This window comes from Meles meles, chromosome 3, assembly GCF_922984935.1.
Source record: "Meles meles chromosome 3, mMelMel3.1 paternal haplotype, whole genome shotgun sequence".
NCBI lineage: Eukaryota > Metazoa > Chordata > Mammalia > Carnivora > Mustelidae > Meles > Meles meles.
The window spans coordinates 83,373,539-83,389,242 of NC_060068.1; the positions used below are offsets into that span (position 1 = coordinate 83,373,539).

The window sequence follows — 15,704 nt, forward strand, 5'->3', positions numbered from 1 at the left end:
GGGTTGCTGGGGGGAGGTGGGATTGGGAGAGGGGGAGCGGGCTATGGACATTGGGGAGGGGAGGGGAACCATAAGAGACTATGGACTCTGAAAAACAACCTGAGGGTTTTGAAGGGTCAGGGGTGGGAGGTTGGGGGAACAGGTGGTGGGTAATGGGGAGGGCACATTTTGCATGGAGCACTGGGTGTTGTGCAAAAAGAATGAATACTGTTACGCTGAAAAAATAAATAAAATGGAAAAAAAAAAAAAAAGTCCTTATCAGGGGCACCTGAGTGGCTCCGTGGGTTAAATCCTCTGCCTTCAGCTCAGGTCATGATCCTGGGGTCCTGGGATTGAGCCCTGCCTCAGGCTCTCTGCTCAGTAGGGAGCCTACTTCCCTCTCTCTCTGCCTGCCTCTCTGCCTACTTGTGATCTCTGTCTGTCAAATAAATAAAATCTTGAAAAAAAAAAAAGTCCTTATCAGAACTCAAAGATGGCAATCCAATTTCTGGCCTGCACTATCGGGGGACATGTCCAGACTAAACTATACAATGTACACATCAATAGAATCTATTAAGAATCCGGTCACAATACTGCATAGTGCAAAGGCAGACAGACAGAAGAGTTGAAAGATCTGGATTTGAACACTTACAGAAATGTAGCTGTGGAAAGACCTCTTAATTCTCAACCTTTAAGGGGCCTGATGGAGAAGCTGAGTGTTATCTTCCCAGCCTACTACCCAGGAGTGTCAGGGGGACATAATGAAAATACCATATAAGACAAGGTTGTCAAGAACTATGAAAGCCAGGATTGGGCGGACTTCTCAGTAGTATACATTTGTCTGATATTTTACACAAAAAGTACAACTTTCACTAAACAGAGACATGGTTTACTCCAAAACAGTTTTGCTCTGGTTGTAACTTAAAAGCATAATTGAAGGCAACCAGATGTCTGCTTAGGAGGCACTATAATTACATCTGTGTAAGATAACAGATGTGCCATTGAGACAAATGTGAGACGGCCCCTGCCTTGGGCAGCAGGCAGTCATTAGCCGCCATAAGCAACAACTGTATCATACCTACTTTCCAGTGTGTGCATTAGATTTTTTTAAAATCATTTGTTAATATTTCTTTAAGCTCTGGTTTGTGTCCACCATTTATTCATTCATTAGATATTTGCTGACAGCCTACTATGCACTGAGCATTCTTTCCCCTCACACCACAGTGTAGCTATGGAATTGCCAGGCATCCTCCCAACTGACCCTTCAGGAACCCCATTCTGTTTGGGAGACAAATAAAAATACACTGCAGTCTAATTTTTTTTAAGCTTTTATTTATTTATTGGACAGAGAGAGAGCCCAAGTAGGCAGAGCAGCAAGCAGAGGGAGAAGCAGGTTCCCCACTGAGCAGGGAGCCGGATGCAGAGCTTGATCCCAGGACTCTGGATCCCAGGACCCAGGGATCGTGGCCTGAACTGAAGGCAGATGCTTAACAACTGAGCCACCCAGGTGCCCCACAGTCTAATTTTATTATTGACAAGCAGAAAAAAGAATAGACTCCTCATATCTTGGCAATGGCCTTTTGAAATCTGCACTGAGAATCTGAGCTAAACCCCAACCAGGAAAGCGACTTCTCATCTGAGTGAGAAGGCATGAGTGGCAGGATCCACTCACTGCCCTTACACTGGAAGCCAGAGTCCCAAGTCCAAACAGCTAGAGTGAGAAATAGTCAACTCCGTGGTTATGAGTTACAACTTCAGTGGGAAGTCTCATCCCATCCCTTAGCACGAGGTGAGCAGAAGAGGAAGGGAGAGGGGATAAGCAAACAGGAAATAGGTGTTGAAGGTGCTCCCTACCTGGGATGAGGCTGAGGGTGGGGAGGTTGGAAAAAGGTCACTAGAACTCTAGGTGGGCAGCTGTCCCATATGAATGAAAGCAAAGAAGTAAACCACCACAACCTCCTTTCTATTTAATTCTTATTAGGTGCCAATGACTGTAAGGACTTTACATTCCTTTACAGTCCTTGTTTCCATCTAACATTTAGGAAGTAACTTACAGGTATTATATTATTTGATCCCGACAGCCACTGCACGAGGTAAAGCGTATGATTATCCCCATTTCACAGGGGCAGAAACTGAGTTCTGATACCATCAAGCAACTGCCCAAGCTCACTCACCACATGCAGCATTGAGGCTCTGAACTCAGACTCTTCCACCACCAAAACTAAAATTCTTACAGGCAAAGAAATAGTTATGTCAAAGATGGCAAAAACAAGGGCAGTAAGGACAGAACCTTGAACAAGTCAACAAATGAGAGTGAGGAAACCAAACAGAAGGAACTAAGCCACTCCAAACCAAACTAAACCAATCCTAAGGGCCAGGCTTACCAGACTCTGCCATATCAGCCCGAGAGTTCACTGTGCACGTGCGCGTGCGCACACACACACACACACACACACACACACACACACACAGTACAGTCTCATGTCAAACCTGCAAAATAAAAGTTGCAACAGCTACAAATCTAGGGCAGGGAAAGCAGCTATGTGGGTATCATTATGAACCAGGACCTAGGGCAGGGTTACAAAAGACTGGGGGTGAGGGATGGTTCTACCTATGTTGGCCTCATGGGCACATAAAGGCCCACCTCTTACAGAGTCAAGACAAGGCCTTTCACAGTTCACTTGGCACCCACAGAGTAGAGCACTTCCAAAGGATCTGTGTTGGTCGTTTCCCTAAGAACATCTCATCACTTCCGTCTGCCTCACTGCCCAACCCTCTTCCCAAGGCTCTCCCACATATCTCTTCAACCATCAGCCTTTAAACCTGCAAACATAGGTAATTTCAAAGCCAATTATTTATTTATTTTTATTTTTTTTAAAGATTTTATTTATTTATTTGACAGATAGAGATCACAAGTAGGGAGAGAGGCAGGCAGAGAGAGAGAGAGAGGAGGAAGCAGGCTCCCTGCCAAGCAGAGAGCCCGACGCGGGACTTGATCCCAGGACCCCGAGATCATGACCTGAGCTGAAGGCAGCAGCTTAAACCACTGAGCCACCCAGGCGCCCCCAATTATTTATTTTTTAGGTAAAGTAATACATGGATAGCTGCCAGCATTCAAATACTCTTACATCTAAGAAAAAAGCAAAAATTTTAATTTTTTGCCTTAAGTATTAACAGAATCCTTGGATACTGGTATTTGCAAATTCAAGTTTGGTTCCCTGAGTGCAATCAAAAACTGTCATATGCATCTTACAGTATTTATAGGGTTTCCAGGGGAAAGAAGAACGGGTGGGACATGGCTACCCAGAGGGGAATTCCAAAACCTTCCACCATCCTGAATCCTTTGAAAAGTACATTACAGTAGGCTGTTTGAAAAAAATAAGAGCTTCCAATTACTTTTTTTTCCTTGAAAATTATGAGAAAGGGTGAAAGTAACCTGAATACAACCTCTGCTCTATCTCTGATGTGAGAATAAATATTTGATTCTCAATTCTAATCTAAGGGCCATTGGTGCTAGATAAAAGTAGGAGGCTTACTTTTTAGAGAAAACTTTAAGCTGCCTTCTCATCTTTAAAATGTAATACCTTAAAGAGAGAATGTGGTTAATGAGTTTAACTGAAAAATAAATTCAAATTATTTAATGACGCATTCTTTCTCCTCCAGAGCCTCAATTCCATATTAATTCATTACTGCCAGAAAACCCACTCCTTAAAAATGAATGGCTAAAAATGGGATGGAAGACAGAGAAAACATTTTTTAATTAAAGATTTGACTTCACAAATGATGACTATTTGAGTACCTGCCTAAGTAATGTGTAACAATGGTATCAATTTAACATGGAACCTGTTCTAAAAAACATTCTCTCCACCAGTAGCATTCATGCACTGGGTTACCTTAGCAACAGAAGGAATAGAATCCCAGCTTAAAATGTCAGAAAAGGAAGTGTGGAGAGGTTTGTTCCAGGAGATACTATCAAAAGTAACAGAAGGCTAGAAAATAATATTGAGTGTGTATGTAACTGATTGAAAAATGTCAAGATTTCCAGAAAAACACTCAAAACCTCAGCATTAATTGGTACCTGTCATGCACTAATTTCAAAACTCCTCAATTTTAAACAGAAATTTTAAACAGAAAACTTGTATTTTGTAATAAATCTGTCCTTTGTGGGTTTCCTAACCCCTGGTAGGATACCGGCTGATGTTATTTCAAATTTGCTGTCCAGTACAAAGCTTTGGGTCAGAAAAACAAAGCCGACATTTCACAGTCTGCAGGACAGCAAGTCATTCTTAGAGTTCAATATGCCATTCCCTAGCTAATAAGACCTAGAACATAAGTTGAGGCCAACCAACAAGGCGTGCTACTGAGCCTTGCTTTATTTTTTTCTATTTATACAGCCAGCAAATTGTACTCAAGGATAAAAACAGCAGCCAAGCTCTATTTCAAGTGTTACTCAAATCTTGCTTCTTACTAGTGACAGTTCTCTTTCCTCTATTCAAAGAGAGGTCAACAGATATTTTCCTTGTCATTTTCATTGTCAAATGTTGCTAGCCCACACATTTCCTTCTGCTGTTGCCTACAAAGAAGGTGAAGATTCTGGGCGTGAAGCACCATGTAGATGTCACAGAAAACCGGCAGGTCCCACTGAGTCTTTAGTTATGAACAATTACTTCTCACTTAATGGTGTCTCCTGAGATAAAAAGCAATATAACTGCTCTTTAAACGCCTTAAGGTAACACTAAACAAGACATATTTTATTTTATTTTATTTTATTTATTTATTTGACAGAGAGAGAACACACAAGCAGGGGAAGCAGCAGAGGGACAGGGAGAAGCAGGCTCCGCACGGAACAGGGAGCGCGATGTGCGACTCAGTCCGAGAACCGAGAACCGGGGGATCATGACCTGAACCAAAGGCAGATGCTTAACCGAATGAGCTACCCAGATGCCCCCAATTAAGACACATTTTAACAATTGTTGAAAGACCCCCCCCCTACTTTTATAACATTTCTTCCAAAGTTCTGTTGGCCTTCTGCATTTTTTTCCCTTTTCCCCCCGTTAGTTGTAAAGTGTAGAAAAGCAAAAGATTCCCCTTCAATGGGAACTAGTTTATGAAGACCCTATTAATAAAATAGACCATCATGCTAACCACCCTTCTTAGTAACAGCATGATATATCCATTAAACTCGTGGTCCCTGACAAGGTTTCCATTTTTCCTCTAAGTCAATATTAATTGCAATGGAACTTGTTTTTGTACAGACCAATACTACTTGGACTTGCCCTTACAATATGTAGTCTCAACTAATACATTTCTTAAATTTCTCAGTTCTCAAGTATTCTCATCTTTGAAATCAGTAATTATATTATTAATCAATTATCTAAGGAACTTTCAGTGGGTTCTACCACTTCTACCCATTACTTTTTTTTTAATGGTTCATTATTTTTATTAACATATAATGTATTATTTGCCCCGAAGGTACATGTCTGTGAATCACCAGGCTAACACACTTCACAGCACTCACCATAGCACATACCCTCCCCAATGTCCATAATCCAGCCAACCTATCCCTCCCCCGCTACCCCCCCCCCCTGGCAACCCTCGTTTTGTTTTGTGAGATTAAGAGTCTCTTATGGTTTGTCTCCCTCCCAATCATTTTTAGAGACAGCTCCAGAAAGAGAAGGAGGATCCCTAAATACAGCAGTTGTGTTTAGGTCCAAGACAGCCCTGCAGAAAAGTTTCACAAGCTCAGTTGACTTACCCTAAAAATTTCTTCCACTCACAGAATCAGCTATAAAGGCAAGAGTCAAGTTTAACTCTTTTCACTTGATAAAGCAATCTACCAGATAAAATTTAATTTATTTAAAAATTATATTATGTATGTCCTGCAGATTCAATTATGATATCACTTTTCTTAAAAATTCTTGCCATCAAAAGGAAATGATATTTAAGTAACAGGATGGAGTTGTTACCTAATGCTATAGCGATAATCATTTTGCAATATATAAGTGTATAAAATCAACACACTGTACACCTTAAACGTACACAATATTGTATGCCAATTACATCTCCCAAAGCTGGCAAAAAAAAGATTGAGTTATGTTTTCATAATCATTATAACAGGGTTCCATCTTTTCCATAACTAAAAAATGTGTGCCTATAATGAGACCTCTGAATGTATGAACTATTTTATATAGAGAACTGTAGAAAACTCCAAATTCACTTTTCATAATAATTTACTTTGGCAAAAATGTCTTAAATCTGTAAACTGTTGCTACATACTGGTTTGTAAATGTGAATATACACCGAGAGAGATAGTCTTTATGACTTTGTTGGTTTTCTAATGTAAGTGGCTTCATTTTCCTTCTGATAGAGAGCTCAACCAGGACAACCTCTACTTATTCCATAAGTTGGGCTAAGAGTTATTATGTTCCTAAAGGCAGTGGCATCAGTCCTCTGAGATGGTATCTGTAGTCCCTTTGGGCTCTTTACTCAAATGGTGGCCTTCTCGTGGAGAGGGCAAGCTTGGTGCTGGTCAGCCATGTCAAGCTTCTGGGAACACGAGCGAAATAATTTGGTTGAGCAGGAAGGGAAGACTAACTCACAAGTTACATGAGTACCAAGGAAATGAAACAAAATACCTTATGCCAGTTAATCTAATAGAATTATGCCCATCTCTGGGAAATATTGCTCTGTCCAAAAAAAACAGCATTGTACCCAAAACCAAAAAAAAAAGATAAATTGTGACTTTTTTTTTTTAAAGATTTTATTTATTTGACAGAGAGAAATCACAAGAGAGGCAGGCAGAGAGAGAGGAAGGGAAGCAGGCTCTCCGCTGAGCAGAGAGCCCGATGCGGGACTCCATCCCAGGATCCTGAGATCATGACCTGAGCCGAAGGCAGTGGCTTAACCCACTGAGCCACCCAGGTGCCCCAAATTGTGACATTTTATTGGGTATAGTATTCTACTCTAAGTTTTACTGCAAATATGGGGTCCTAACATCCCGCAAGAGCTTTTTATCTTGAAAGCTATTTCAAAGAACTGGGTTTAATTTTATGAAACAGAAATCCAATTTTACTTATGGCACAAGATTAAATAAAACCAGTGATATTTCCTTCCCTAGAATGTATAATAAACTTGCCTTGTGAGTAATGATGGGTAAGAAGCAGGGCCAAGAAAAACCTCTGCTTTTCTTGATGAGACACAACACTCTGCTCAGCCTGGCCCTTCTCCAGGATCTCAGGCCTTCCTGATAATGCTCAGTGATTGAAAAGGCAAAAAGTGAGGGATTATAAGATGCCAAAGGCAAGGAAACGCACTCAAGCTTCCCACTAAGGCTTCCATCAGACTCTTCCAAGACAGAGTCATTAGAGGCATCAATTAATACTCATTCAGCACATCCATTTAGCCCACCAAAAAAGCATAAATAAATAAACCCAAAGAATTTGAAGCACAAATGGTGACGCTTTGAATCATTTCTGGATAAGCATTAGGGGAAATAATTGCTAGGGAAGAAACTGCTTTCCACTTTTGATGTCACTCTCACTTAACACGCAGCAAACTCCAGTGGGCCATATGCCACCACTTCTTTTTTTTTTTTTTTCAAAGATTTTATTTATTTGACACAGAGAGAGTGGTCACAAGTAGGCAGAGAGGCAGAGAGAGAGAGAGGGGGGGAAGCAGGCTCCCTGCTGAGCAGAGAGCCCGATGTGAGGCTCAATCCCAGGACCCCGAGATCATGACCTGAGCCAAAGGCAGAGGCTTAACCCACTGAGCCACCCAGGCGCCCCACATGCCTTCATTTCTTAGTCTGCTATTACCTCACTACCTTAAAGACAAGCAGCACCAGCACAACAGGTTCATTAGCAGAGGACGCGCTGAGCATGTATAAGAGTTTCGACTGCTCACAGTTTAGTAGAGTTTCTACTAAACTGAAAAAGAGGGAACACACTGTGGACATAGGACACTCCTGAATGCTCCTTCTCCCATGGCAGCACCCAATGTACACGTCACACGCAGCAATTCTCTGAGGGAACTCCAGGAACTCAATGAATGGCTTCTGTCACACGCATGGTCAATGTGGAAGCACCACATCAGAATGGGCACAAAAGGCTGAGACAAGCTCACCATAAACTCCGCCTCGGCACAGCACCATACAATCAGGAAGGAACCCCAACTCCCAGCTCCTCCCTGAGGAATGAAAGGTTTGCATCACATCTAGCACCCCAGCTCTGGAAGACTTCACCAAGCGGATAGCCAGGGGACAATACATCCAAGAGTTCCGCAGGACTAGAGCAAAGAAGTAGTTCTTAACAGGCAGACAAGCACTCACCGTGACTATCCCCTCAGGGTATAACATAGAGGAAGCAGGCGGAAAGATATATCTCCAAGTCCTTTCCTGGAAGGGATTTGACTGCCTACTTTATAAACTGCTGCTTAAGGGTCCATTTGCTCATTGGCATGCATCTAGGATCTGACTATGATCCTCCCTGGACCCCAAGGGAGCCAATGGGAAATCCCCCAATCCCTTCTGGGTTTCCTTCATTCCAACAACAGGTCCAGGTCACCAGCATCTCTCTGCAAGCAGCTTGCAAACACATCTGGCACCCCAGGTTTTACAACTGCCTTTGTCAAAAGGCAGTCCCAGACTGCCTCGCTCTGATAGCCAATGTGGTTTGCCTTCATGAGTCCTGTAGGACTGTATTGAATAAAGAAGTAATTGTTAATGGGTGCACACAGAAACCCTGGCAGCAACTATCCCTTCAAGGTTCAGCACAGAGGGAGCAAACAAAGAATGCTCATCTCCCACCCTTTTCCTGGAAGATATTTGACTGCATACTGTCCCAGCTTATGCCTAAGCATAGGGTTTCTAATCAGCCTATATCTGGGTTGTGAGTGAGATCTTACCCTACAGGACACTGATGGGTCTTAGCTCATCCCCAGCTACTGGGTACCGCTAAGAACACAGACAGCAAGTTGGGCAATTGCTAAAGTTTGAGAAGCAACCAGGAACTTGTGCTAAGCTGATCAACAAGGTTCATCTACAGGAGACCAGTTTGTCAAGACTGGGAGAGGTGTCTGTTTCATCTAATGTACAGAAACCAACATAAGAGTCAAAGAAAATGAAAAAAATAGGAGAACAGGTTCCAAACAAAAGAACAAGTTTTTTAAATTTTTTAAGTTTAAAAAAAATCAATTCTTTTTTTTTTTTAAGATTTTATTTATTTATTTGAGAGAGAGAAATCACAAGTAGGCAGAGAGGCAGGCAGAGAGAGAGGGGGAAGCAGGCCTCCCGCCAAGGAGAGAGCCTGATGTGGGGCTCAATCCCAGGACCCTGAGACCACAACCCGAGCTGAAGGCAGAGGCTTAACCCACTGAGCCACCCAGGTGCCCCTAAAAAATCAATTCTTAATGGAGGTAAGTGACTTATCCAATACAGAGTTCAAAATAACAGTCATAAAGATCCTTTCCACGGTTAGGGAAGCAATGTGTGAACAAAGTGAAAATTTCCACAAAAAAAGGTAGAAAATATAAACAACTTCTAACCAGAAATTATAGAGCTCAAGAACATAACACATGAAATGAAAATTCAAAAAAAAAAAAAAAAGATTCAACAGCAGACTATATCAAATGGAAGAAAGGATCAGCAAACTAAGGTAGTAGAATTCATCCACTCAGAGGAGGCAAAAGAAAAAAAGTGTATTAACTCTACCTGAACAGTGATGTTGTATAGAAGTTCCATAATAAGTCTAGGCTGCAGGCAATGTTACCTCCAGCACTGTAAACTGTTCTAAGAGAAAGTCTAGAAAAGTTCCTAGGAATTCTCAATTAATTTTTTACAATGCTTGCTTCGGCAGCCCATATACAATTAATTTTTTACAATACCAAGATTTTATCCTTTGTCTGTAGCTTCATCTGTCCAAACCAAGTCTAATTTGCATTTGTACAAATTCTGCATCTGTATATGTACATAAATATACTCCATATATAAAAATCCATTCACATGTGCACATGAAAGTCAACTTTTACTGAGAACTTAGAATACTCAGAGACTGTTATAGAAGATTCACTACATATTATCTAATTTAATCATTACAACAAGCTGATAAGAGGGAAACTACAAAGCTTCATTTCAGAAATTAAAACTCTATAACATAAGAAGTAAAGTAACTTGCCCAGGAAGGCCCATAGCAACAGGGTCAGGATTTGAACCCAACTCCAAAACACAGATTTCCAATGACTAAGACACTAGAATTGTTCTCCCATAAAATATATCTCATGCAAAGTAAAGAACCTCTTACTGACATAAGTTTGCCTACTTTAAGGATATGGATAAACAAAAGTCATGACCAATGGAAGCTTAGAAAACACAAATACATTTCTAAATAGCAATAAAAATGACAGTTGGGTGACCCTTGACAACTTGGCAGTTAAGGTACTGTTCACCCAACTTACCTGGTTATGTATATCTATCAGCAATGACTGTGCAGACATCTATCCCCAACACAGAAAACGGTACACATGTATTATTGTCAGTCCACAGAACTAAGATTTCTTAACTCACTCCTAAATTGTAGGATGAAAATATTGCATGTGGGTAACAGGAATCCCATTTTGAAGGCTCTTAGTTTAAGTTATTCATGTGCAGTAATTAAGTCCCATAACCTTCAACAATTTGTCATCTGCAGAGGCGCAACTTAGTCCACTGCTGACTCCAAGCTGCTATGCTGAGGGAGGCAGTGGGCTAGAGAGGGAGCCCTGCTTCTGCTGCTCCTGGAGGCTTGCGGGCGTTTTACTTGTGGCCTTGTGTGCAGTGACTGGAGAAAAAGTATGAAAAGTCTGAAAAGTTTACGCCTTTGTCAAAATGAATCTGCCTTCCAAAAAGTAAAACACCCTCCAGTATTAGAGTTAAAAAAAAAAAAAAAAAGAAAAAGCTAGGAGGCTTAAGAAAATAAAGTTCCTTCGTCAGAAAACACATATATACACAAATCATTACATGTGTGAGTACATGCATGTATATCAATATACATGTATATATATATGTATGTATGAACATATGGAAACACACATATGTGTGTGTACATGATAAATATCCTTATCCAGAAAGCATATACTTTTTTCATATACATATGAATTATAATAGTACTATCTAGGATATGTGACTTTCTTTGGAAGGTCTCCAAATACAACTTGCATTCATACCACAAATACTTCTTGAACACTTGATATGTTCCAAGCCATCTGGGAGGTCTTGGAGATACTGGTGAGGAGGATACCACCTAGTCCCCAGGGTACCCACCCTTCACACATATCAATTGGCCACGATAAAGCCCAGTACAGCACACAGGAGTCTGGCCTGGCTCAACGATGAACTAGGATCGTGAGCTGTCTCATCCAAGTTCTTCAGCAATAAGAAACACCTTCCATTTCCCAGGAGAGTTTTACTTGAACCCTGACTGAAAGAAACAAATGGAGATCTTCTCTGGGTGTAGCGTAGGGCCTTAAGATTCTGTTTACAAAAAGCATATCCCTTTACCTCGTTTAGCCCATTTAGTCTTATCCAATTTAATTTAAGCCAATCTGTAATTAGACTTTATCAGGAAGTAGAAACTCTTAAAAACAGCATCATCCAATAACTAGTCACACAAAAATAGAGAAAGACAGCAAAAGTACATGCATTCAATAAAATACAAAATACCATCAGTTTCTGATAAGATCTTGTGATTTGTAATCAACCAAAGAAGTATCTATTGAACAGCTCGCCCTCAAGCCTTGTGTGGACTTCCATAAAACATCCCTCTTTGTTCACACACAAATTCCACGTGATTGGTGGTAAGTCTATTCTCTATACTCCTAATAAACAGGGGCCATTCGGAGTTTTCTCCCAAAGTTAATACAAATGTTCGAATGCTCTCAGTGACGCTGGCATTTTAAAGATGTCAACACACTGGTTTTATTTCTGACATCTGTTCGCAGTGTTCCCACAGAGCTGGCTGCCTGTTACTCCTGATTGCTGCCTGATGGCCCAATAGGGCCAACAGAAGTAGAGCCACCGTCCAAAGCAGCTGGCTCAAGAGCTTGCCACCAAGAAACGGTCCTTCCCTCCTTGAGGCAAAGCTCTTCATCACCCAGAAGAGAGCCAATAGCATCACCCAGCCCAGGGATGAGGGACTCAGGATCTCAGGCAACCCTGTCCCCTCAGAATAAGGCTCAGGACAAAAATGGGCACAAACATCAACCCATGGAGACAGACAACAAGTTCTAAGGCACATTCTCAACTTCACACCGAGGAAAGACATCTGAATTTTCTGGTGAAGACCCACCTTCAAGTGAAGAAATTCCCAAGACCGTCCACTCAAGAGGCAACTCCAGATGAGTCAGAGCCAGCACGAACTCTTCGTCCAGGGCAGGCAGGGCTCCCATGGTCAGGGCAAATGGAGTCAGCAAGGTCTGATGACTGTCGGCTGTGAGGCGATCAGCTTGGGTGACGAGCAAACGAGCCAGCCGGCAAGCCATGGTGTCCACGTAGGTCACTGAGCCGGAGCCCATGGTCACTGGAGAGTAACCTTCTGAGCAGAGGCACACAGACACTGTCACCGTCTCCTGAAGCCCATGGCCTGGACAACAAGACAGTAAACAGTTCACCTAGAGCCTACAGGAGATGCTCTCCCCGTGTCCAAGTCAGGGGTCACCAGACTCACTGCACTGCAAAAGGGGACCCCGCACTCCCAGGGAGCAAGGCAGAAGAGGAATGCAGCCAGTTTTCTTTTCTTTTATTTTTTTTTTTTAGGATTTTATTTATTTATTTGACAGACAGAGATTACAAGTAGTCAGAGAGGCAGGCAGTGAGAGAGAGGAGGAAGCAGGCTCCCCACTGAGCAGAGAGTCTGATGTGGGGCTCAATCCCAGGACCCTGAGATCATGACCTGAGCTGAAGGCAGAGGCTTTAACACACTGAGCCACCCAGGTGCCCCTAGTTATCTTTAAATGTTGCCCTGTTTGTGGGGCTAAATTAAAGCAGATTCCACCTTCTTTCAATGACTCCTGATTTTTAAAAAAGTAACTTTTACGAGTTCTGAGCATTTCAATGTCTATTCTCCTATCATCATCAAACATCGTTATTTGGCAGACCTTCACCTTGTACTTCTACCTCATCCCCTGAATTCAAGTTCATCCTCTTAGAGGCCTTTGCCCTTTTGTCCTCTGCCACTTCCTCCTATGTCCTGTATTTTTATGTGTTTTTTAAGATGATAGTTTCATAAAGTAGCTCCAAAGAGTTCCCTTGAATGTGAGTTAGGGTGGGTGAAGAGAACTCAACAGAAATACTTAACCAACGTTGTTCGTTGCCCCCACTCCTGCCACTTCTAAGAATGGCTTCTGTGTCTTGGCGGTGTTAATATTTCTGTTGTGGGTGGTTATCTAATCCCGTCCCCTCTCCTTCCCTCTTATAATCTTCTTTCACTTGGCCAAGGTGGGTGAATGACTAGCCAGATACATTTTTATGCTGCACTTGCCAGGATACCCAGGAATCAGTACCACCAAACTGCTGTGATTATTAGTCACAGCCAGACAGAAGAAGGGCTAACATTCAGCCACCACCGGCCCCCAAGCAAATGGCTAATAGGATCCTTCATAGGAAGAAGAGCATCCCAGCTCACTAAGCGATAACAACTGTCACTCTCACATCACCTCTTCCAAAATGACCCAGTGGTCCAGGCACAGAATTCAGCCCTCCATCCCCAGACTATACACTTCCAGGAAATACTATAGAAATCCACTCTACACACTTCTGAAAGGTTACCCTGGGAAAGCTGTAACAGGAGGGAGACATTTAATAAGGTTCAGAAACAGGGACTGTCACCCGTCTATATGAAATCACCTTTGTTAAAATCAAAGGTGAGAACCCTCACTTTGCAGTAGGCCAAGATATCATCAAACAGATCTTCTTTAACACACAAGGACTAGGAAGGAGACTCACCCCTACATCCAAGTAAAGAAAATGATAAAACTTTTGATATTGGGATTGGCACTTCAGTTATTATTTTCATTCTTCCTCCATAAGAGGCTTTGTAAAAAGGGCACCTGGTGGCTCAGTGGGTTAAAGCCTCTGACTTCAGCTCAGGTCATGATCTCAGGGTCTTGGGATCGAGCCCCGCATCGGGCTCTCTGCTCAGCAGGGAGCCTGCTTCCCCCTTCCCTCTCTGCCTGCCTCTCTGCCTACTTGTGATCTCTGTCAAATAAATAAATAATCTTAAAAAAAAAAAAAAGAGGCTTCGTAAAAGAAAACCAAACAAAGAGAGAGAAACAAACGGCAGTAAAAACATAAAGGCCAAAGCCAAAGGCAGAGGCAGAAGAGACCGAGCTAAAGTGACTCTGTGCCATTAATGAGGTCTATTTCTTTTTCTTGTAAGAATGGTAGTTACTAGGCCAAAAAGAGAAGTGCTAAAAATTGCTCAGTTTCTAAATGTTATGGCCTGAGTCTGGTTTTCCACTGTCGCTCTCAACTAGTTGCTTAAAGTTGTTCAACTTAATTTAGAATTTGAACACAGATGTAATGCAGAAAAAAAAATTTTTTTTTGTTTCCAAATTACATAGAATGCTTTGATTTTCATTGCACATTATACTCATCATTCTTTATGGACTGCATTATATTCTGTAAATTCACCTACGACTATGCACCAGATGTATGCCTGGATTAAAAATACACAAACATCCATAGGCAGAGCAAAAGAATGGTTGGTTAATATTTATTACTTGGCTACTTGTGTATTCACAGAAGGAAATGTTGCGGTCCCTGGGTGGCTCAGTTGGTTAAGCACCTGCCTTTGGCTCAGGTCATGATCCCAGGGTCCTGGGGTCGAGTCCCATACTGGGCTCTCTGCTCAGCGGGAAGTCTGCTTCCGCCGCCCCCCCCCCCCCCCCGCCTGCTGCTCTGCCTACTTGTGCACACTCTCTCTGTTGAATAAATAAATACAATCTTCAAAAGAAAAAAAAGAAGGAAAGGTGAACAATAATCATGCCCAACTGAATCTGTAAAATGTGTTACCTTGTGTAGAAAGCATTACATCAATTACAGCAGCGTGTTTAAAAACATGCTCATGGTCTCAGAAATGGGGCAACAGGTTGATCTGATGTGCAAGCCCAGGTAGGGCTGACAAGCCTTTGTACATCCCTGCAATTTTATGTCTGTGTTGTTTGCATGTTTACTAGCCACCTATAATGCAGAAGCACTTAGAAATATCTTCCCTCGGGGTGCCTGGTTGGCTCAGTGGGTTAAAGCCTCTGCCTTTGGCTCAGGTCATGATCCCAGGATCCTGGGATCAGGCCCCGCATTGGACTCTCTGATAGGCAGGGAGCCTGCTTCCCCCTCTCTCTCTGCCTGCCTCTCTGCCTACTTATGATCTGTCTGTCAAATAAATAAATAAAATCTTAAAAAAAAAAAAAAGAAAGAAAGAAATATCTTCCTCTAAAAATGAGGCCAATCTTACCCTTAAAAATACTGAAGATTCCCTACATGCTGCAATTTAGAGAAATCAAAGACCCCCAGTTAAGGAAAACTAACCCATCAATAAACCAGAACAACAAAACCCTATCTTCCTGCAAGTAGTAATATCTTCATTACACCTCTGGACTACGCTTCATGTCTCAGACACATAACCCACAGCCCAATGAAAATATGCAACTGTATCTGACAACTATTAGCTCTTAACAAATATCAGCATGAAATATTA

The 15,704-nt window shown here is 42.0% G+C and overlaps 1 protein-coding gene across 1 annotated transcript in view; it reads right to left on the minus strand.

Annotated features, from left to right (window-relative positions):
- ARHGEF28 (Rho guanine nucleotide exchange factor 28) overlaps positions 1-15,704 on the minus strand; it is a 329,197-nt gene that overhangs the window by 169,551 nt on the left and 143,942 nt on the right. Inside the window, 1 exon segment of the mRNA XM_045999285.1 lies at positions 12,297-12,590. Within this exon segment, the coding sequence (XP_045855241.1) occupies positions 12,297-12,590 (294 nt within the window).